Source organism: Gadus chalcogrammus, chromosome 10, assembly GCF_026213295.1.
Source record: "Gadus chalcogrammus isolate NIFS_2021 chromosome 10, NIFS_Gcha_1.0, whole genome shotgun sequence".
NCBI classification, from domain to species: Eukaryota; Metazoa; Chordata; class Actinopteri; order Gadiformes; family Gadidae; genus Gadus; species Gadus chalcogrammus.
In genome coordinates, this window is record NC_079421.1 from 5757977 (window position 1) to 5782418 (window position 24442).

The window sequence follows — 24442 nt, forward strand, 5'->3', positions numbered from 1 at the left end:
CCGGCAGCTCACCTGGCAACGCACGGAAGCGGAAATGGATGCCCAGGCGCAACGTGACCCAGCCTACGGCAAGCAAGAGGCCGACAGGTGCTCTACGCCCGCCTCTATAGATAGTCTCCCACCGTGATTGGCTGGGACTGCCGCACAGCTGACAGTCACCATATCAACAAACTACATGTTGCCACACAAGCAAATATCCGGCTCATGCTGATTGTTTCAACCTGCCCCCAAAGCGTGAGAAGTCTAAGATAACAATTATATGTTTCAAACGGAGCAGAGCAGCGTATACAGTTTTTTATTTTATAGGACCGATAACTCAGTAGGAGGCGTGTGTGTGAGTGTGTGTGTATGTGTGTGTGTGTGTGCGCGTGCATGCGTGTGTGTGTGTTTGTTGTATCTCGCAAGCATAAACAGGCGACAAACTCCCAGATGCATTGAGAAAATAGGTTAATGCTTTAGCTATAGCTCACCGTACCTCTTTGCCACATAGACGGACATGGCAATGCACATGTATGAAAAGCACAGCTTAAATGACTGTTGTAGTTGCAGAGTTCCCACCACCAATTTTATTTGAAACGGCCTCGCAACCACAGGTCCTCGAAGCTAAATGCCTTTTAACATTGCCAATTAGAGTCTTATGCATAGTATAGAGAATTCAGGGAAACATTTATTTGAGCACAATAATTCATTCCAAAAATGTACAAAATAAATCAAGGTATAAAACAATAATAAGAAAAACAATAAATGCAAGTTATTTACAAGCAGTGGCGTGCTTATTTTCTTTTGCAGGTGAAGAGCCGGCGAAGCCAAGACCACCTCCTCTTTTTCTTCTTCACCTCCAGTCTCCTGTTGAGTAATAACAAACAAAGAACATTAATGATCAATCTGCAGAAATAATATCTTCCATACTTATGTACGATATACAGTATAATATAGCTTTGCTTTTTGGCTATGATGGTGATGGATGAATATCATCCATTTGCTTCCCTTCAGTAAAAAAAACATAAATTGGTATGTTTCTAAGTAACAACTTTTTTGGCAACATATTAACACCCATGTTCAAAATTGTTGCTTTGTGTATCATGTACTGTTGGACTGAAAGGACTCAGCCAGAAGGCAGCACTCTGTAGGTTACACTTGGGAATGACAGAGACCTTTGTTACTGTAAATGACACCGCGTTGTGGCCTGTGTGATAGGCTGCTACACTAGTTACTAAGATGACTGACCTTAGGGGAGGTGACCAACGTTGTGTCTTCCCCGTGGAGACACTCCTCTGCTCCCTTGAAGTCATCAGGGGGATTCTGGGGGTCCGGTTCATTAGGGGCCAGCAGGGGGTTCTGGGGGTCCTGTTCAATAATAAAAAATAAGTAATATTAAAGTTTCCGGTCACCCTAATCCAAACAGTCAACAATCAAAGTTTGATGAGTATTTTGTATATTTGCTAATCATACATTTATCAACGTTGACTGGCTGCAGAAGTAATAATGTTTGAATAGTTAAGACATCTACCGGGTCCCAGCAATACGCAAGCGAGTGTCATAGTGTCTTTGTTCAGCATGTTTTATTGTCTGTTTTAACGTAATTGATCGTGTAATGAAGCACACACACAAATCAGGCAACGTAAGGGCGTTGGATGTGCGTTGAAAGCGGTTCCGAACGTGTCAAGAAAGCCAGTAAGCAGACATTGAACATTCACAAACAAATTATGGTCTGCTCATTTTATGAGCCGGGGCAAAGGTAATAGGCTTATCTTAAACATTTCTTTGTGTGTAGCCCACCATGTCAGGGCCTTTGTGAAGGACTGTTACACCAGGATCTGAGATGACTGACCTTAGCGGGGGCCAACAACTGTTCCCCGTGAAGACACTCCTCTGCCTCATTGTTGTAGTCAGGAGAGCTCACAGAGGTCTTCAGGTGATCAAGCACCTCTGTGGCGATCAGGGAGCAGGCCAGCAGGGTGTTCGGGGGGTCCTTCATGAGCCCGTCCCTGGACAGGCACACGCCGGGCAAGGCCTCTCTCAGCCTATCCTCAAGCACCCAGCGAAGCTGCAGACCCAGTTTCTCCTGTTGAATGACCTCACCTTTAATCCTTCTATCCGAATTATAAAATCACATTTCTACACAAGTATTCTATGCTATTTGACCAAGTCCTCCTTTCTACATACAACAGGACCACAATATACTGCACATCATTAAGTCATGTTTTATGAATTGTATTACTTTTCTAAACAAATTGCCAACTTCACCTTGCAGGCATTTATTAAAGTAGGAAAACCATGCAGGTTAACAATGCATGGATGTGATAGAGAGCGAAACGTTGTACTTTACAGTTCCTGTCCTTTTTAAACAAATTTAATTTGTTGTTTGGTTTTATAACTAAACCTAAAGCAGACCTCCTGCAAGGGGTCCTTCAGGCGCTCCAGGGTCCGCTCAAATCCAGGGTTGTCCTGGTTCATGGTGGCCTTCTCCTGCAGCAGGAGGTGGACTTCCCGGACAACCAGGTTCTGGAAGGCCCGGTACCGGTCGATGTGGGACGGGGAGGACATTTGGTCCCGGCCTCTGAACAGCTGGGCCACAATGAATCCAACGGTGGACCGCTGGATCACAACCGGGTCCTGTTTTACAGAGGAAGACACCTGGACTGCTTAGCCTGTCAAAAACCAAATCAGTGGTTCAATACTACTTTGATTTTATTATCTCGTGTTCTCGAGCTGCTATTTTGCACATGTATGTGGTGCTAGACTTGCAGTCTTGGTTTGTTGTGTCATGATAAACCTACGGTTGTGGAGACGGAGTTAGACTCTCCGTTCTCTGGCTGAGCTGCTGGAGGAAGGAGATCTCCAGTGACGGGTCCACAGCTACTGTTCTCCATCACAGACGGATCACAACGGCTGTGGCTGTCGGGCTGCTCCTTCTGAGGGGCGTCCAGACTGGGGTCCAGAGCGACAGGGTCGTCAGCCAGAGTGTTGCTGAGGGCGGCTGCGCCCCCTCCTCTCAGGTCCTGCTCTGCGGTGCTCATCGGTGGGAGAGCCCTGCCAAAGAGTTTGCCGTGTTGGACCCACGTGCCAAACGTCCCGTAGAGTTGCTCCCTGAGCTGCTCAGGAAGTCTCTGGCTGAGCAGCTCTTCCTCCATCTCCTGCTCCTCCTGCATCACCCTGGGATCTGAGAGGAGAACAACAAGAAAGTCAAAGATATCAACGTATGAATACAATCCAACACATTGTCAAGGGCTCCTCGAATGGTGCAGAAATGAATTTCACTATGGTAAGTATTAAAGAGATGTATTCTACAATTGCTAAAGTTGTTTAATTAAACTGGCATAACAAAAATTGCCTTTCAACTTCTTGAATTTCTTTGAATAAGGATTTATTAATAATTAGAACACTTTGTTTGAAGCTGTTACCTTGGGTGGGGATGGAGGATTCCTCAGGGCGGTCTGAATGGTACCGGGCCAGCAGGGCCTCGACAACCTCCCACAGGATGGAGACGAGCACATTAGGGCCCTTCAACAGAGACAAGAGAGAAGACGCCCTCAGCCAGTGCTCCTCCACCATACATTCATCGGAAACCAATCCTACCTGGAGAGAGGAACCCAAGAACTTGGTAAGGCCGCAATGCACCAGCATGGCAAGCCTCCTGATGTCCCAGCACGGACAAGGGAGGCTGGTGTCCACGGTGATGCCGGGCATATTCCTTAGTGTGGCCAGGATGAAACAACTCATCTGGGAGAGAAAGGGAAGGAGAAGAGGTGGAGGGGACCGGAGGGTTTATGAATGGAAATGAAAGATGGGACAACTTTGTTTTTATTTATATAGCACTAACAAAGAAGAGGGAGAGAAGAAGAAAGGCAGCAAACAAGTTTGGAGCAGGACGTATGGTTTTGTACGACACGTATCAATATCTACAATTATCAGCAGGGTCGACTGAAGCCCCTAATCTAACAGTAGCATGGGTAATATACTAACATACTATATATATTGTAGAAGTGGCAGTAGTCGTAGTAGTAGAAAGTGGAAGTAGTAGTTGTAATAATAGCAGTTGAAGTAGTAACAGTAGAAGTAGTAGGAGTAGTAGTAGTAGAAGTAGCTGTAGTAGAAGCAGTAGCCCCAGCAGTAGTTGTAGCACTACTGTTACTAGACCTACCTTGAGAGTGGTGGTCAGGAGCGTCTGCTGGTTCAGCGGTCTGTAACCCTCGCCGTTCAGGGGCTAGGGGCTGGAGCCTCAGTACCAGCTTGACCATGAGGTCGTCCACCAGGTCGCTGCTGACGGTGAGCATGGAGCCGGGAGGCAGGCTCTTCAGCGTACACTCCATCCTCTGGACGGATGCAATATACAAAATATATGGGTAGCTTTTATTTCAAAAATTCTTACCCAACTCCGATGAATTTCAACTTTTGGATCCTAATTATTTGTATTCAGAAGTATTCATGTTGTTTATCGTATTATTTCTAAGCAGTATCAGTGAAAGTGAACTATCGCTTTCATAAGCAAACTTTCAAACAGATATGCAATACGATTGGTGCCAAAAATGAAATGCTACTATGTCCTGCAAAGCCCTGTCACTGACCAGCAGGTCCTTCTGGCTAGGTGCTAGCTGATCCGGGACCAGCCCGGCTATGCCAGTAGCCGGCGTAATGCTGGAAGATGTGTGGTGCGGTGAGCAGAGCCTTCTCCAGACCGTTCCAGGGGATCAACTGTTTCTCCAGACGGGCCATGATGTATTTAGCCAGCTGGAAGAAGGACCCAGAAGGCATGCTGCCACTTAGCATTCACACAGGACCTATTTGTAATTTTGATTTTATGTTCCTCTGTGAAAGCATTTGGTTAATTTGCCAATTGATTCTATGGGTTGAATTTGTGTTTAGCACAGTAGGGATGCAAATGACAACATTAAAGGGTCAAGCAAATATTACAATATGGAAATTAAGTATGTTACTACACTGTAAAATGTGTTATTTGGAGCGGGATACGCGGTTACAACAGAGCACGACGTATTGGAATCCGGATCAATGGACCCTGGAACGTCAGCACAGCAAGCAGAACTCAAAGCATTGACCCAAGCACTCAAAATTGCAGAAGGGAAGTCTGCCACAGTCTATTGTGAGTGACTCCCGATATGCTTTGGGTGTTGTAATGGATTTTGGCATTCTGTGGAAACAACCTGGTTTCGTAACCACCAAAGGCACACCAATCAAGAATGGCGAGCTGGTTGCAGAACTATTGGATGCAATGCTACTTCCCAGAGAACTGGCGGTGGTGAAGGTAAAAGCACACACAAAATTGGACACGCACGAAGCAGGAGGCAATGCACTGGCAGATGCGGTATCCAGAACAGCCGCAAGACAGAAAGACGAAACGGAAAACGACAATGTCAAATGTATGAGACTGAAGAAAACGGAGGAACACAAGGAAAGCTTGAAAAGCATAATGGAGATGCAAGACGCCGCGAGTCGAGAAGAAAAATGGACATGGATTGAGAATGCAGCAAAACTCCACGACGACAACTTATGGAGACACAGGAACAGAACTGTTGCACCACAGAGCCTACTGCCATATCTGGCGAAGCAGATTCATTCACTCGGGCATGTGGCCGTGGAAAAGATGCGTCACAGGTTTGGGCAAGTCTGGTGGTCACCCAAATTCAATGCTGCGGCAAAAGACATTGTGAGGAGATGTCCTACATGCCTCAAGAACAACCACGACAGGAAAGTGAAACTGCCAATGTTGAAAGTCCCCGCACCCCCGGGTCCTTTCCGATGCTTACAGGTAGACTACATCACACTCCCTCCATGTAAAGGATATCGAGAAGTCCTTGTGGTCGTTGACAAATTCTCCCGCTGGATCGAAGCATACCCAGTCCAGCTGCAAACACAGCTAAAGTGCTAGTCAAAGATTTCATTCTACACTACGGGCTGCCTGATCAGATCTGCTCAGACAATGGAACCCATTTCACCGGAGCGGTCTGCGCCGAGGTGAGCCGTATGCTGAACATAACATGTTCATTCCATTGTCCGTATCACTCCCAATCGTCAGGGCAGGTGGAACGAGCCAACAGGACACTGAAGGAGCGATTGGCGAAGATGCACCAAGAAGGGACTCCATGGGTGGATGCGATGCCCATCGCCTTGTGCAGCATGAGAGCTACATTCAACAAAGACGTGGGACTGTCCCCCTACGACAGGGATGGGCAACTGGCGGCCCGCGGGCCGCATGCGGGCCGCATCCTCACTCAGTGCGGCCCGCATCCTCTCTCAGTCAGGCCCGCACATAATAAAAAAAAAAGAATAATAATAATTGATCGAGTTACAGAAAACTCGGTCAAGAAAGATGAGAAGAATTCATAGAATTCGAAGGCAAACCCATGCGTCTAGTTTGCTTCAAAGCGATATCAGTCATTAAAGATATCCACTTAAGTCGCCACTTCAACTACTACAACTGCTTGTTGGGTTTGAGTTCATTGAGTTGTTGCACTTAATGTTGGGCCACTGTTTTTCAGTTTTTTGACTTCATTGAATGATGATGTATGTGAGCCCTTTGCACTGATAAAAATACTGACCACTCATGTGGCTGTTTGAGCATGGAAAACATGAAATTAATGTATGTTGGTTCAATTAACATACCGTACATAGGTTATGATTCTGGATGATTTTTTAGGTAGTGGCCATCCCCAAAATGCACCAGAATACAGGAAATCATATCTACCAAATTCAAAATTGCTCACGTTTAGTTGAAGTGTGCAGTCATGTGGCCCTCCGATGGTTCTGATGAAAAATGTGGCCCTCTTTATCATGAAAGTTGCCCATCCCTGCCCTACGAGGTCGTGTTTGGCCGATGCTTCAGTTTCCCAGGCTCTGTTGACTTGCGGACTGCAGACGTCCACCTGACATCGGACGCACTGATAAACTACTGCATCAAACTCTCCGAGACTCTCCAGGGGCCGGTTGCACCAACTGGGCGTAACTAAGCCTGGTCGTAACTGCTAAGTAGGTCTTAGTTACGACCTGGCGTTAGAATGGAACTAACGCCGGTTGCACCAACGGGACTTACGACTGGTCTCAACTACGCCCGGTCTTAGCCATGCGCGGCCATGTGAATGTTCCATGGAATGCGCATATCACCGCTTTGCTAGGATACCTCGTGCCAACAGCTATTTACTATTTTACCAACATCCGACAAACCGACAAATCCGACAAACCGACATGATGGAGGAAAACAGAAAGAGAAAGGTTAACTTCACCGACGTGGAAATAAGAAAATTAATAGAATTGTACAGCTAGAATAAGACGGCACTGACTGCCAAGCAGTCCAATGTTATAACCAACAAAACAAAGCAAGAGACATGGAGATTTGTAATGGAGAGTCTGAACAGCTGTTCGGACTCCGGCTGTCATCGGACGGATGGTGACATCAAAAAAAAATGGAAAGACCTCCTGTCCCGGGCCAAGAAGGACGTCTCTGCTCTAAAGCACCATCCTACCGGCGGTGGTCCTCCCCCGAAAACGTCACCTTATAGTGACATTATTGTCGCTATTTTTGGGGAGGATTCACCAGCCTTCGTCGGGTTGGACGGGGTGGACAGCGGCTGTCCTCAACCGCCGGAGCAGTTGGAAGAAGGTATGTAGCCTAGCATATTTATTGAGGATGGTTTGTTAGTTGAATAAGCAGGACTAGCCTTATTGCCCAGAATTAATAAATTCACATTTTGTTTCAGACTTGGAAAGTGCCACTACCAGGTCAACACCACCACCACCACCAATAGAACCAGCAGTGGCAACCCCTTCCTGTCCAATTCCATCCCCACCCCCGGCAACGAAGCGGAGAAGTGAGGACCTTCAACAGGTCCTCATGGAGAAAGAAATTATCCGGGTGGAGAAGGAGACAATTCAATTAGAGGCAGAGACCAAAAAAATTGAATTAGAACAAATTAAATTACGGCTCCAAATACAGTTGCTCCAGCAACAAATTAGGCCCCAAACCATTATTTTTGAAGACAAACCGTGACCATCCCTGTACAAACATGTAAATAAATATTTTAGAGTTAGAGGATAATTGTTTGATTATATTTATTTATTATATTTATATTTATTATATTATATTTCTGTGTTTTAATGTTTTACTTTTTACCTCTTCCCACTTAAAAAGATGAGAGAGGCCTGTAATTTTTATCATAGGTATACCTCAGCTATGAGAGACAAAATGAAAAAAAAAAATCTAGAAAATCACATTGTCTGATTTTTAAAGAAATTATTTGCAAATTATGGTGGAAAATAAGTATTTGGTCAATAACAAAAGGTCATCTCAATACTTTGTTACATGCCCTTTGTTGGCAATGACAGAGGTCAAACGTTTTCTGTAAGTCTTTACAAGGTTTTCACACACTGCTGCTGGTATTTTGGCCCATTCCTCCATGCAGATCTCCTCTAGAGCAGTGATGTTTTTGGACCTTCGCTGGGCAACACGGACTTTCAACTCCCTCCAAAGATTTTCTATGGGGTTGAGATCTGGAGACTGGCTAGGCCACTCCAGGACCTTGAAATGCTTCTTACGAAGCCACTCCTTCGTTGCCCGGGCGGTGTGTTTGGGGTCATTGTCATGCTGAAAGACCCAGCCACGTTTCATCTTCAGTGCCCTTGCTGATGGAAGGAGGTTTTCACTCAAAATCTCACGATACATGGCCCCATTCATTCTTTCCGTCACACGGATCAGACGTCCTGGTCCCTTGGCAGAAAAACAGCCCCAAAGCATGATGTTTCCACCCCCATGCTTCACTGTAGGTTTGGTGTTCTTTGGATGCAACTCAGCATTCTTTCTCCTCCAAACACGACGAGTTGAGTTTTTACCAAAAAGTTCTATTTTGGTTTCATCTGACCATATGACATTCTCCCAATCCTGTTCTGGATCATCCAAATGCTCTCTAGCAAACTTCAAACGGGCCCGGACATGCACTGGCTTTAGCAGGGGGACACGTCTGGCACTGCAGGATTTGAGTCCCTGGCGGCGTAGTGTGTTAGTGATGGTAGCCTTTGTTACTTTGGTCCCAGCTCTTTGGAGGTCATTCACTAGGTCCTCCCGTGTGGTTCTGGGATTTTTGTTCACCGTTCTTGTGATCATTTTGACCCCACGGGGTGAGATCTTGCGTGGAGCCCCAGATCGAGGGAGATTATCAGCGGTCTTGTATGTCTTCCATTTCCTAATAATTGCTCCCACAGTTGATTTCTTCACACCAAGCTGCTTACCTGTTGCAGATTCAGACTTCCCAGCCTGGTGCAAGTCTACAATTGTGTTTCTGGTGTCCTTTGACAGCTCTTTGGTCTTGGCCATAGTGGAGTTTGGAGTGTGACTGTTTGTGGTTGTGGACAGGTGTCTTTTATACTGATAAGGCGTTCAAACAGGTGCCATTAATACAGTTAACGAGTGGAGGACAGAGGAGCCTCTTAAAGAAGAAGTTACAGGTCTGTGACAGCCAGAAATCTTGCTGATTTGTAGGTGACCAAATACTTATTTTCCACCATAATTTGCAAATAAATTCTTAAAAAAATCAGACAATGTGATTTTCTGGATTTTTTTTTTAATTTTATCTCTCATAGCTGAGGTATACCTATGAAAAAAAAAAAAAATTACAGGCCTCTCTCATCTTTTTAAGTGGGAGAACTTGCACAAGACTAAATACTTTTTTGCCCCACTGTATATTATCACGGCCAAAAGCTGTGTGAGCCTCCAGACGATAGGCTATTATGAATCTCAAACGACCGCGTCTTCTTCAGATTGATGTGGAAGTGGAAGAACCAGAGACGTCGGAGAACCCGACGAAGTCCTTTGTGATTCATTATATCACAGATTTTGGCCGTGATAATATGTATTATTTGATATAGATATCTATGTATTATATGATATTATTTAGATGTAGAGCCCCAGGACTCTAACGCAAGTGTTGTACACTTCCTTGTTATTTGGATAACCGTTCTGCTGTTGGTGTGATATCGGCGCATAACACGTCGGACTCTCGTCTCTGGTATTTCTACAACGAGACTCGTAGTGGGGGTTATCGCAGCCATGGTTGATAATGAATTGGGGGAAAGGAACTTTGGCTTTGACTCCCTGAAGTACATGAACCACGACATGGAGGAGAAGGGGATTGTTGGCCGCGAATGTATCCCGCCTGAGCCCTGCTTCCCACCGCCTCGGCAGCGGTCAGCGCTAATCACCGCCTCCTGAAGCCGAGGCGGTGGTCCATCGGCAGCGAGACTCCGGCGGGAGACGACCGCGGTCAACAATCCCTTGGCCATGGCTGAGATAACCCCCACTACGAGTCTCGTTGTAGAAATACCAGAGACGAGAGTCCGACGTGTTATGCGCCATCACACCAACAGCAGAACGGTTATCCAAATAACAAGGAAGTGTACAACAATTGCGTTACAGTCCTGGAGCTCTATATCTAAATAATATCATATAATACATAGATATCTATATCAAATAATACATATTATCACGGCCAAAAGCTGTGTGCAAGTCCAGACGATATAATGAATCACAAAGGACTTCGTCGGGTTCTCCGACGTCTCTGGTTCTTCCACTTCCACATCAATCTGTAGTAGACAGAACCGCCCGCTGCCTGCTGCCTGCTGCCGGTGCTTCGCGGCGGTGGTGCCTCGCGACAACCGGCAGCAGGCAGCATGTCGCAGTTCATGTACTTCGATGTCGTTCTGCCATTGCATTCAAAATTCTGTAACTAGCCTGTTACTACGAACTAAGCAACTACCGTACACGTATTAGCATTTAGCACTTGCTCAATCACGACTCTTTCAGAATTCTTGTGGGTGGTTACGAACCAACCAAGTGGGCAGGGCCATGAATAATAGTTTGACAACGCTACGTCACAGTGTCACCTTATCCAGATCGGCTCATTTCTTCTGCCTTTTTCCTTTCATTGCCTATTGCATTCAGCAGACAAACTGCATAGATTTCAAACTTACCACAGCTCACAAACCTATTCAGACCTATGTTATTTAACAAACAATAGGAAAAATGTGATTTTAATGGCATGGGCTCTTTAAGACAAGGTAGTGGCTATGCTTACGGCGTGCCGTAAAAATAGCTAGTGGCTATGCTTACGGCACGCCGTAACAATACTGCATTAGTCTATTTTCACGGCAGGTTAGGGTTAATTGCTATAATTAATTACTATAATAGGGCGCGGGATCCGCGTTGCATTGTGGGACGTGGCGGCCATGTTGATGGCTACGCGAACGTTAACATAACTCTGACATAACGTTGTTGAACGAAGAGAAGTAGCAGTAGAGTTGAGAAAGAATAGCTAGAAAAAATGTTAAAATCCCGAAAAGGATCTGGAATTTACCGGGACACATTAAATAGAGATGCCAGGGACCGGTATGGTGACAAAATCAGCATTATTAATAATTTGGATCCATATGAAGTTCGGGCGGCAGGTAGCGGTAAAGGAGGCCATCACCATGGCGGCCACGCAAAATAATTACGTCATGACACCCAAGCCCTATTACCATGGCTATTTTTACGGGCTGCGCCGAGCAGACTGATAGGTCAAGTGCGGTCACGTGACAAGCTGCCGTCCGAATAGCCTAATTCCTATTCTTACGGTCGCCGTACGAATAGCCACTGCCAAAAAACAGCTTTGTGCCGAAAGCGATAGTTCAACACTTTTACTGATACTGCTTAGAAATAATAAGCAACATGAACACTTCTGAACAGAAATAATTAGGATCCAAAAGATGAAATTCATCCGGGTTGGGTAAGGATTTTTGAAATAAAAGCCCATGTAGTCTACCCATATATTTTATATATTGCATCCGTCCAGAGGATGGAGGGTACGCTGAAGAGCCTGCCTCCCGGCTCCATGCTCACCGTCAGCAGCTACCTGGTGAACGACCTCATGGTCAAGCTGGTACTGAGGCTCCAGCCCCTGAATGGCGAGGGCTACAGACCGCTGAACCAGCAGGCGCTCCTGACCACCACTCTCAAGGTAGATATAGGGCTAATACTACAGCTACTTTTAATACTACTACTCCTACTACTACTGTTACGACTTCAACTGATATTATTACGACTGCTACTTCTACTTTCTACTACTACGACTACTACCACTTCTACAATATATATAGTATGTTAGTATATTACCCATGCTACTGTTAGATTAGGGGCTTCAGTCGACCCTGCTGATAATTGTAGATATGGATACGTGTCGTACAAAACCATACGTCCTGCTCCAAACTTGTTTGCTGCCTTTCTTCTTCTCTCCCTCTTCTTTGTTAGTGCTCACTGAGTTGTGAGCCTCACTGTCCCATCTTTCATTTCCATTCTTAAACCCTCCGGTCCCCTCCATCTCTTCTCCTTCCCTTTCTCTCCCAGATCATGAGTTATTTCATCCTGGCCACACTAAGGAATATGCCCGGCATCACCGTGGACACCAGGGGCCGTATTACAGAAACATCCTATCTTAAGTCCTAAATTAAGATGGGAGAAGTGGAGATAGGATTTTTCTCAATTTGGTATTACAGAAACATATCCTATCTTAATTTAGGAATCCTATCTTATCTCAGGTTAAGATATCCTAAGTAGGCGATCTAGCATCGACATTCAGCTTTTATGTCTGTTACTTAGCAACTGATTAAACTTGTCGGATCACGTCACTTCACAGCTGACAGCTGTCATAATCCTAAAATATCCAAAGACAACTGCTAGCTATGGATGGGATTGGGAAAAAACAAGGCAGTGGCTATTCGTACGGCGACCGTAAGAATAGCAATAGGCTCTGTGCACTAGAACCCGGAAGTCAACTGACGGTGTCGGCATTCTAGTTTCCGGTCTACTTACTGACCCAGTCCATAGCGTGAACATGTCTGGCTTTTCTAGATCAGGCATGCAAACTAGTCACCTTTCGGCGAAATTCGCAGTTTTGAAGAAAAAATTGACCACTTGTGTGATTCGTGGAGATCCGTTGAGAAAACATTTGGGGGGGGGGGGTCTGATGGCCAGCCATGGAGTCCTTGTAGCGCCTGCTAATACATTCTCAATGGAGAGGCGAGCGGACAGAGAGAAGGCGCAGCATTCTGTCAGGCGGCACGACAAGGGGGCGCACTCCCGTGGAACTGCCGCTTCCGTGCTCGTCGGACGCATGCGCGCGCTCGTGAAGCCGCGCGGCCAACCGACAGCGCGAGCGGAAAGTCGCCTACCATCTGAAACGGCCAAGCGTGAGCCCAGCGGAGCCTTTAAATGCCTTGTTTCCACCGAATGTTTCCACCGCCGACAGTACCCTCATGGTAGGCCGGATGTCGATCGCCGCGGCAGCTACGTAAACATCCCGAAGGTGAACGACGAGAACTGATTCCCAAAACAAACAAAAATATGGTCACGTAAATAAAATATACAAACGAACAGAGCTTCGTCTCCCCGCAACCTTATATTATCTAAAACGTTCTCATCGATTCAGCCAATGAGAGTGCAATCGGGTAAACAAATGATAAGGCACCACCACACAATACATTGATGCAATATATATATGTGTGTGTGTATATATATATATATTCCGCGAGGGGGTTTGGGTCCTTGTCACCTTTTTCATCCCTGATGAGTTTGCACCCCTGCTAGATGTCTCCAAGACCTACCGACAATAAATGTTAACGATGTTCACCGCATTGTTGGTGCTAGTTCCCTTGCACCTACAAGCAAGCGGGAAAAAGGATTTAAGATCTATATTTCGAGTTATTTGCATAACTTTGAGGGTAGGTAACAGACTACCGGCTTTTTAGTGAACATTTGTTAGCGACAACATTTTTTTTCTGTATTTAAAACACTTACCTGTCCGTTGTTGTCCTAACTGTACCAACGTCTGTCCATTTTTTAGTGTCTAGCAAAGATAAGGGAACATCGGAGATGATTATCGGAGTATTGTGCCACAGGTCCATGAAGAAATCAGAGAAGCCTCACAGCTTGAGTGTATGTTAAAACTAGCGATAAACCAACCGTTATAAACAAACCGTTATACGCCTGTTTCTTTTATAACAGTGTCCGTGGGGGGATTTAGCTGAGGTCATATGTTTAATCAATACAAACATGTATAATTAAAAAAACAGCACAAATGTACACACAAGCGCACTTTCCTCGTCAGCCACCACAACACGCAGAAAGCTCCAGCCGAGAGCGCCCACCACGGCCCCAACACAGTGCAAGCACGCGAGCCGCACACAGACAACAACACACCAGCTTCACATTGCCTCAAACTCCACAAATGTCTCTTTTTGTATAGCACTGTAGTGCTCACGGTCAACACACACTGTACTAGTAGCACTGTACTCATGGTCTAAGACCATCGGAACGGGTAGCTCAGGCTCTTCGGGGTCGGAGCAAGGCTCGGGACTCGCCGGTCTCTCTCTTCGCTCCCACACACCAGCCCGTGTTACCGGCTGGAAGCTGAGCACAACTGTACACAGCAGTGTTGGTTTGATCCGCCTTCACTCCGTTGAAGCTTGTGAAGTCTTCTAACATTAAATTTCCGTTGTTTGGTTGGGTTTTCCATCTTTTTACTATTTATAGTTGCCGTGGTAACTGATACGGGAAGTAGACCGGAAACTAGTATGCCGACACCGGAAGTTCGCTTCTAGAGTTGTGCACAGAGCCTATTAAGGTGCGAACACACCAAGCGCGTACCTCGCGTACCATGTACGCGCGTAACGCAGCTAAAATGTTGCTTGACCATTTTGTGTCAAAAATGGTCAGATACGCGCGTACGCATACGCGCGTAGATGAGACCGCCCAAAACTCCCCCCCCCCCCCCCCCCCCCCAGCCTGTGGCTGCGCTGGATTTAGGAGTCCGAGGAAGGAAACCCAAACGCCGCCGTGTTTTTGTTGGATGATAGAGCTTGGATCGGGTTAGATTAAATAATCTCGGATATAAATAACAATAATCGGGTTAAATAACTTCACATGGTGTGTCTGGTGTGTTTCCAGCATTCGTAGTGTTGATCAGCAGAGAAATAGTCCGCCAAGACGTTGAGGTTGCTTAGCAATCAGAGACTCTGTCCATGCAAATGAACGGAGCGTTCACTCTTCGTCATAACTATCAAACCAAACATCCTTCACATTCACCGAGCGAATATTATGAAAGTAAAATGCACATTTCTCGCTAGAAATGTTTCCATAAACGCATTTAATGGCGTAACTATGTTACTATTTCCACCCAGAATAAAGAAAGTTGCCGGCCGTGGCTGCCATGGACATGGCTGCAGTGGAGTCCGAGGTAGGAAACCCAAACGCCGCCGTGTTTGGGTGATAGAGTTTAGATCGGGTTAGATTAAATAATCTCGGATATAAATAACAATAATCGGGTTAAATAACTTCACATGGTGTGTCTGGTGTGTTTCCAGCATTCGTAGTGTTGATCAGCAGATATATAGTCCGCCAAGACGTTGAGGTTGCTTAGTAACCAGAGACTCTGTCCATGCAAGTGAACGGAGCGTTCCCTCTTCGTCATAACTATCAAACCAAACATCCTTCACATTCACCGAGCGAACATTATGAAAGTAAAATGCACATTTCTCGCTATAAATGTTTCCATAAAAGCATTTAATGGCGTAACTATGTTACTATTTCCACACAGAATAAAGAAAGATGTCGGCCGTATGCTTCTGTCCAAGCTCACTACTCTCTGCCAGTGACGTCGGGTCAAGCTCAACGCTGATTGGCTATTGCGGCGCGTATGAGCGTAAAAAGTTCGATTTTTTGAACTCCTCCCGTACGCGCGTATATGTACGCGCGTATATGTACGCGCGTATATGTACGCGCGTATATGTACGCGCGTATATATACGCGCGTATATATACGCGCCTCATACGCCCCTAACGCGAGTAAAATGTTGCTTATACGCATGTAACGCGTGTACGCGTCTCATACGCGCGTAAACCAATGGTTCCCTATGGAAAAAATGGCGATTTTATACGCGAGGTACGCGAGATACGCGTCTGGTGTGGCCGCACCTTTAGGCTATTCGTACGGCAGCTTGTCACGTGACCGCACTTGACCGGCTAATTCCAGTTTGCTCGGCGCGTAATTTAAAATAAATTTATTTATTAATTTTTTTAGGTAGTGGCTATTCTTACGGCGACCTTAAGAATAGCAATTATAAGGAGTTTTCTATTGTTACGGTTTTCTTTTGGACTAAATGGCGGAGGATGGTTTGTTTGTGGGTGCTACATTTTCTGCATATATTGAGTTGCAGAAGGCAGTGGAGGATTATCAAAGAAAACATAATGTGCAGTTCTACAAGAGGAGTTCACGTGGAATACAATCATTCAAGACACATTGGCTGTGTCCCAATTCATAGGACGCATCCTCCGTAGACCGCGTCCTTCGAAGGATGCGGTCTACGTAGTCCGCGAAGGACACTCCGAAGGCCGAAGAAATGGGATGGTCTAGCTTTCGGAGCATTTCCGGTTTACGTAACAAACCGTTACCGCCCTTTACCTTGCGTGACCACCACGCGCTGCTCCTGTCACCGCAACCCTGTCAGCTGACCAGACCTGTTAGTAAACAGAAGTTATACCGGACAGCGCGGAAAAAAAATAACAAAGAAACCAAATAAACCAACAAAAATGGAGCCAGGAATTATAATTTTATTTTTTTATCTTTTATCTTTTATTGGAGGAGTTGGGGAATACTCACCGCCGGAGCCAACGGGGGATATATCTTCGGCTCCGAGTAAGAGACGACCACAGATTGGTAAAGCTGTGTTACGTTACTTTTAACCAGCAGTATTGTTACCATTATCGTGTTATATGGCTAGCGTAAATGTAAATGTCATTGAACTTTGACAATATAATTACATATTTAAAATAGTCTCAACCTTACATTAATATAAAAAAGTGTCTAAATAAGGGTTTAGTAACTTAGATTGATATATAACTATTAACTATATTATATATATATATATATATATATATATATATATATATATATATATATATATATATATATATATATATATATATATATATATATATTTAAGCATTATCTATCTAAACTCTCCACACTTAATATCCAGCTATTGTTCAACAGTTTTACTTCTGTTTCTTTCCCTAAACAGCCCAGACCCGTGTACTGCAGGATCAATCCAACTGTTCCTGTCCTGGACCGTTATTTTAATGGCCAGGACACCAAAACTGATTTCCGATTGGGCAGGGAGGCCCTGGCAGTGCTGCTGGACCTTCTCGGCCAGGAGCGGAGCCATGGATGGGGTGCCACCATTGAGACCCTGGTGTTTCTATTCTGGCTGGCTTGTGGGGCATCATACAGGTTGGTAAGACACCGCGCTTTTGAGAAAGCAGCGGGAGCAATCGACGGCTGCCATGTCCGTATCAAGCCACCGAGCGGCCCTGATGGTCACTGCTACAGGAACAGGAAACTGTTTTCCTCCATAATTCTGCAGGCTGTTTGTGACCATCAGCTTCCTTGATACGTACGTGGGCTGGCCTGGATCAGTCCATGACTCCAGAGTCCTCCGCCACAGCCCACTGTATAGGTCACTCTACCCTCCTCCAGGGCACTTCATCCTTGCAGACGGCGGGTACCCTTTCCTCCAACACCCACTACCCCTCATCACTCCCTACAGGAAGCCAGTGCGAGGTGTGGGAGCCCAGCGCTTCAACTGGCATCATTCCAGGGCACGCTCCATTATAGAGCGTGCTTTTGGAATGATGAAGACCAGGTTCAGGGCCATCTTCCTGCAAGCGCTGGAGGTGCACCACACCTTCGTACCTCACGTAAGTAATCACTCAACAGGATTTTTTAGAATACTAAGAGTAAATCAAAAAACATTTATTATTTTCTCAGGAGGTATATATCATTTTTTCATTTCTTTTCTTTACCATTACAGGTCATAACAGCATGTGCCATCCTCCACAACATCTGCCTTGGGGCCGATGACATCATGGCCCCAGAGGAGGAGGATGAGCCTGGGGACGATGTAGAGGAGGATGAGGGGGGCGATGGTTTGGAGGCAGCCAGTGGTGCTCCCTGGCGGGACCAGCTGTCTGCAGAGGTGTCTGCCCTGGAGGAGGCCCCCCCTGACCACCAATATATACAGGCAAGTAAAATAATTGAAAAGCTATTTATATTTATTTAAAATGTTTTGTCGAAGTTTTACCTGTTAAAATAATTTGTGGCAAGATTTCTTTTGCCAAAATAAGGTTGTGTAGTATTTAGTATGCACTCTTATTCTTGCCCTTTTCCAAATATATTTTAGTGACATGGCAGCCATCGATTGAGTCAGCCCTGCAAACCCATTCGGTGCGGTGGACAGTGGAGAGAGGCATATCCAGCACACTCAGGAGACCACCCCTGGATGTCCCACTAACAGGAGAGACACCAGGGTCTTTAATGTGGCAGCCCATCCGGGTCCAGCAGCACCACCAAGGGCTCCCTGCTCTGCTGAATCATTATGTTTTTGTATATAGTAGTTTTATAATAATTGTTGTAAATAGTCACATGAATGTTTTTTGTTGTAAATAGTTTTGTTTTATAAGTTTGATACAAATAAATTAGTTAATGTAAAAAAGTTAATTAGCGTTTGAATAAATAGTTTATAAAAAAGTGAGTTAATAAATAGTTAAATAAGTTAAATAATAAACAATGTGTTAACAGAACTGAAATTATTTGTCAACCAAACGCTCCAAAATTGAAAAAAATCGATCCATCCTCTCCCTGCTCTCCTGGGCTCTTCTCTCCTCTGCCTCCCTATTTAGCCTCATGTCCTCTTTGATCAATTGGAACATTTCGTCCTCTCTGTCCCTCTTTCTGGACCTTGGCCGCTGTCTTTCCTCCTCATCCTTGTCCTCCACCTCCTGATCCACCACTGCTGTACTTGGCCCTGGTTTGTTCTCAGGGATGGAGGCAATTATGACAGGGGGGTTGGTGGAATGCCTCTGTCCCAATACCTCATCCATGAGGACAAACCAGGGCCAAGTGGCAGCAGTGGGTTTCCCACATACCCCCTCTCCTGACCCTGGATACTTGCAATCCTAAGGCAGAGGAAATCAATCATGGCAGTTAACAACAACAGCAGTATCAAAACAAATTTCAGCAAAAGTGTTTATTAACTTGCATGGTTAAAACAAATAATGTATATTTAAAATGATCTGTACATACTTTATACATATTTTTTTAAATTATCCCATTTTTTCTTTGCCTGCAGGGGAGTCATCTTCCCCTGCAGGCCTATTTTCTCCAGAATTGTCCTAAACACAGAGAGATTATTAATCAGAGAAAACAAGAGACACATTTATCAATGATGTTAATAGCCCATGTTAACAATAGGCCATTTATAATATATACATTTGACCATCTTGTAAAGGTTACATTTAAATTAGCCCTCATCCTATATGAAGCCCATAATAATAAGACAACCAGTAGAAGTCAAAACACCCTTTTTCTTTGTGTGTTTTTCTAGTGCTGTCTAGTACTGATGCGAGCTGTGACTTTTTTTGTCTTTCTTTAATAACCCAAAATAGGACATCGTAGTAAACGATTTCTGTGGATGTTGTATCTGTCCTGCTTTTTAATGAGGGCTAATTTAACTAACCTTTACAAGATGGTCAAATGTAGATATACAAATGGCCTATAATAATTTTTATAAAGTAACTTACGATATAAATAAACGATTGTTTCCTTACCCCCAAGCCACATTCGCTGAATGTTTCACCCCGGTGAAGAGCTCGTCGTTCTCCCCCCTCAGTTTAATAAATTGAACAGTATGCTGCTGGCTCCCTAAAGCAAAACCAAATGTTAGAATTAGTTTTACTTTACACTAACAAACAAAAGCAGCTTAAATAGCAAAATAACCAAGTTAGCTGTGTAATCAATCCCAACGTCTGTAATGTTACGGTCTGAAAACCAGGGTCCACAACCTGTGTTTGCGTTGGTCCATTTATCTAACGTTACAGAATAGCAAATGATCTATATAATCGCCCCAATTTCGGTAAATATAACCATTTTGACCTCTTAAATTTGAAACTATAGGGCTTAACGGGTGTTCTTAGTTATCGTTACAGCGTCACTAACTGTAACGTTACCTTACTTATATTGCCTATTACTTTAATGAAATAAGTTTTAAGGATAACTTATTTGTGTTTTTAACGATACAAATTAGTATTTTAACATTTGTATCGTTAAATACTCGAGTGACTGGAAACCAAATACTTACATTTAAATGAAAAACTCAAATCGACATTCTCCGCCATTGTTTCTGTCGGTTTTATTTTTTTGATTGAATGCGCAATGAATCTTGGGAGGGATACGTTGGGCCGTGAAGGATCTTGGGATACGTTGGGCCGTGAAGGATCTTGGGATACGTTGGGCCGTGAAGGATACAGCCGATGCATCCTTCAAATCCGGGAAAAGAAGGCTGCATTCGTAGGCCGCATTTGAAGGACCCTTGGAATTGGGACAGCACTTGGCGCGTCGCTGTGACGCAATCGGCGTCGACGCATCCTTCGAATGCAGCTTTCGAAGGATGCATCCTAGGAATTGGGACACAGCCATTACCGTAGCAAAAGTAAATTGAACATTCCGACAGAGTTAAAGTATCCTGAAATCGATTATGCTTGTATCCATGGAGGACAGAAGTTTAAGTCATCTGCATCTCAAAGGCTTAATCAGAGGTGAGTTACATTAAGACAAGGTAGTGGCTATGCTTACGGCGTGCCTTAAAAATAGCTAGTGGCTATGCTTACGGCGCGCCGTAACAATACTGCATTAGTCTATTTTCACGGCAGGTTATGGTTAGGGTTAATTACTATAATTAATTACTATAATATTTTTACGGGCTGCGCCGAGCAGACTGATAGGTCAAGTGCGGTCACGTGACAAGCTGCCGTCGGTCACGTGACAAGCTGCCGTACGAATAGCCTAACGCCTCGTTTCCACATACATATGTTTTTCGTATCCGTGCTTCCGTAAATTTACGGAAGGAGTCACTAGTGTTTTACGTGTTTTACGGAGACCGGTACTTTGGAACATGAGGATTGACATATACAGAGATAAAAACAAAACCAACCAGGCTTGGAAAGAGATCGGTGAGGAGTTTGGCCTGCCAGGTACTTACATGTTTTGTGAAAAACATAAAAACTTTCATACGGTATCTCCGTAAAACGACGGCGAAAGTCTCGGAGTAAAAACAGACATTACGGAGAATCACATAGGAATGAATGGACTTTCGGTCGGAGACGGTTGGATCGCATACGAGAATGTACGTATGTGGAAACGAGGCGTTACGGTCGCCGTACGAATAGCCACTGCCTAGGGTGACCAGATTTGAGTTTGTGAAAAAGAGGACACTTCGTCGCGGGGGGGGGGGGGCAAAAACATGGGTATTTTTTCTTTAGTTCGTCCGTGAACTTACATTTACGTTTAGGCATGGCTGCAGACAGTGGCGATCCTAGGTCCAATTGCGCCCCGGGCAAGATTGTTGACGGGGGGGGGGGGGGGGGGGGGGTTTGTGTCGTGAGCCTACGTACTTCAGTGGGGGTTTCATTCCGTCTATACACGGCACCTTCTCAACGAGCACATGAGATCGGTCGCCCAATGACAGACTCTCTCTACAGTCAGCTCGCGCAAGAAGGTGGAACGTAAGGGAGATACCATTTCCAGAACTTGAAAGGCCGTAATAACCATAGACATATACAATGGTAATAACTAGTAGGTTATGTGAAAGACCCAGAAACACAAATATGCGACGAGGCAAAAAAAAATAAAAAGATAATAATAACAATAATATATATATATATATTTTTTTGCGACGAGGCAAAATACCGGACGTTTTTGGAATCCCTGCCGGACGCATTTTTTAGGTCTCGAAAAGAGGACATGTCCGGGAAAAAGAGGACGTCTGGTCACCCTACCACTGCCAAAAAACAACTTTGTGCCAAAAGCGATAGTTCACACTTTTACTGATACCGCTTAGAAATAATACGATAAACAACATGAACACTTCTGAACACAAATAATTAGGATCCAAAAGATGAAATTCATCCGGGTTGAGTAAGGATTTTTGAAATAAAAGCCCATGTAGTCTACCCATATATTTAATATATTGCATCCGTCCAGAGGATGGAGTGTACGCTGAAGAGCCTGCCTCCCGGCTCCATGCTCACCGTCAGCAGCGACCTGGTGGACGACCTCATGGTCAAGCTGGTACTGAGGCTCCTGCCCCTGAACGGCGAGGGCTACAGACCGCTGAACCAGCAGACGCTCCTGACCACCACTCTCAAGGTAGATATAGGGCTAATGGCGCGTTTCCACTGCAGGGTGCGGAACAGATCGGATCGCAAAGGTGCGGATCGGGTCGCGTTTCCACCGCCAAAAGTGGGCGTGACCCAGACTTTGCCGTACCCGTTCCGGCCTCGTTCTCGGGACTCCTCCGTTGGGGTACCAAAAACGAGACGAGACGCCTGAAAGGGTCCCGGGAAATTCTAGCTACACACCCCCTCCGTTGATTGGTCGACAGAATCATCACTTCCGGGTGACACGGGGATAAAAACAAACAAACAGTAGCCTTGAGGTATTATTCTTTACAATTAACATGTCGCGTAAAACGCTTGCTTGGGCGAACAAGGAGGTGGAGACGTTCGTCTGCATTCTTGGGGAGGAAGACGTTGTTTACGATGTTTACGTAGCTGCCGCGGCGATCGACATCCGGCCTACCACAAAGGGTACTGTCGGCAGTGGAAACGCGACCTCGGAACTGAGCTGGGCTATACCGCCCCCTCCCTACCGCACCTTTGCGATCCGATCCGTTCCGCACCCTGCAGTGGAAACGCGGCATAATACTACAGCTACTTTAATACTACTACTCCTACTACTACTGTTACGACTTCAACTGATATTATTACGACTGCTACTTCTACTTTCTACTACTACGACTACTACCACTTCTACAATATATATAGTATGTTAGTATATTACCCATGCTACTGTTAGATTAGGGGCTTCAGTCGACCCTGCTGATAATTGTAGATATGGATACGTGTCGTACAAAACCATACGTCCTGCTCCAAACTTGTTTGCTGCCTTTCTTCTTCTCTCCCTCTTCTTTGTTAGTGCTATATAAATAAAAACAAAGTTGCCTCACTGTCCCATCTTTCATTTCCATTCTTAAACCCTCCGGTCCCCTCCATCTCTTTCTCTCCCAGATCATGAGTTATTTCATCCTGGCCACACTAAGGAATATGCCCGGCATCACCGTGGACACCAGGGGCCGTATTACAGAAACGTCCTATCTTAAGTCCTAAATTAAGATGGGAGAAGTGGAGATGGGATTTTTCGCAATTTGGTATTACAGAAACATATCCTATCTTAATTTAGGAATCCTATCTTATCTCAGGTTAAGATATCCTAAGTAGGCGATCTAGCATCGACATTCAGCTTTTATGTCTGTTACTTAGCAACTGATGAAACTTGTTGTCGGATCACGTCACTTCACAGCTGACAGCTGTCATAATCCTAAAATATCCAAAGACAACTGCTAGCTATGGATGGGATTGGGAAAAAACAAGGCAGTGGCTATTCGTACGGCGACCGTAAGAATAGCAATAGGCTCTGTGCACTAGAACCCGGAAGTCAACTGACGGTGTCGGCATTCTAGTTTCCGGTCTACTTACTGACCCAGTCCATAGCGTGAACATGTCTGGCTTTTCTAGATGTCTCCAAGACCTACCGACAATAAATGTTAACGATGTTCACCGCATTGTTGGTGCTAGTTCCCTTGCCCCTACAAGCAAGCGGGAAAAAGGATTTAAGCTCTATATTTCGAGTTATTTGCGTAACTTTGAGGGTAGGTGACAGACTACCGGCTTTTTAGTGAACATTTGTTAGCGACAACATTTTTTTTCTGTATTTAAAACACTTAACTGTCCGTTGTTGTACTAACTGTACCAACGTGTGTCCATTTTTTAGTGTCTAGCAAAGATAAGGGAACATCGGAGGTGATTATCAGAGCATTGTGCCACAGGTCCATGAAGAAATCAGAGAAGCCTCACAGCTTGAGTGTATGTTAAAGCTAGCGATAAACCAACCGTTATAAACAAACCGTTATACGCCTTTTCTTTTATAACAGTGCCCGTGGGGGGATTTAGCTGAGGTCATGTTTAATCAAATAATCAATACAAACATGTATAATTAAAAAAACAGCACAAATGTACACACAAGCGCACTTTCCTCGTCAGCCACCACAACACGCAGAAAGCTCCAGCCGAGAGCGCCCACCACGGCCCCAACACAGTGCAGCCACGCGAGCCGCACACAGACACAAACACACCAGCTTCACATTGCCTCAAACTCCACAAATGTCTCTTTTTGTATAGCACTGTAGTGCTCACGGTCAACACACACCAGGGGCGTTGCTAGACCTAGAGTTTTACT

The 24442-nt window shown here is 45.0% G+C and overlaps 2 protein-coding genes across 8 annotated transcripts; one reads left to right on the plus strand and one right to left on the minus strand.

Annotated features, from left to right (window-relative positions):
• Nucleotides 1–518: 518 nt before the first annotated feature.
• Nucleotides 519–12987, minus strand: LOC130390754 (uncharacterized). 6 transcript variants are annotated; one of them, XM_056600872.1, is made up of 9 exons: nucleotides 12155–12987; nucleotides 4145–4731; nucleotides 3580–3723; nucleotides 3405–3504; nucleotides 2781–3163; nucleotides 2395–2616; nucleotides 1832–2065; nucleotides 1228–1347; nucleotides 519–846 (listed from the first exon to the last, which is right to left on the minus strand). In XM_056600872.1, exons 3-9 carry the CDS (start codon nucleotides 3721–3723, stop codon nucleotides 628–630), a joined length of 1422 nt encoding a protein of 473 aa, XP_056456847.1. In that variant the 5' UTR covers nucleotides 4145–4731; nucleotides 12155–12987; the 3' UTR covers nucleotides 519–627. The 6 variants fall into 6 exon arrangements, with proteins under 6 accessions (XP_056456847.1, XP_056456846.1, XP_056456845.1 ...); XM_056600871.1 differs by lacking the exon at nucleotides 12155–12987 and adding an exon at nucleotides 9238–9324; XM_056600870.1 differs by lacking the exon at nucleotides 12155–12987 and adding an exon at nucleotides 7508–8047 and having other exon boundaries at nucleotides 4145–7461.
• Nucleotides 11027–18108, plus strand: LOC130390755 (uncharacterized). 2 transcript variants are annotated; one of them, XR_008896809.1, is made up of 4 exons: nucleotides 11027–11999; nucleotides 16676–16750; nucleotides 17115–17790; nucleotides 17904–18108. XR_008896809.1 is itself a non-coding variant. In XM_056600876.1 (3 exons), the coding sequence occupies exons 1-3, from the start codon at nucleotides 11838–11840 to the stop codon at nucleotides 17481–17483; spliced, it is 606 nt and encodes a 201-aa protein (XP_056456851.1). In that variant the 5' UTR covers nucleotides 11027–11837; the 3' UTR covers nucleotides 17484–17808. The 2 variants fall into 2 exon arrangements, 1 of the variants encoding a protein (XP_056456851.1); XM_056600876.1 differs by lacking the exon at nucleotides 17904–18108 and having other exon boundaries at nucleotides 17115–17808.
• Nucleotides 18109–24442: the final 6334 nt, after the last annotated feature.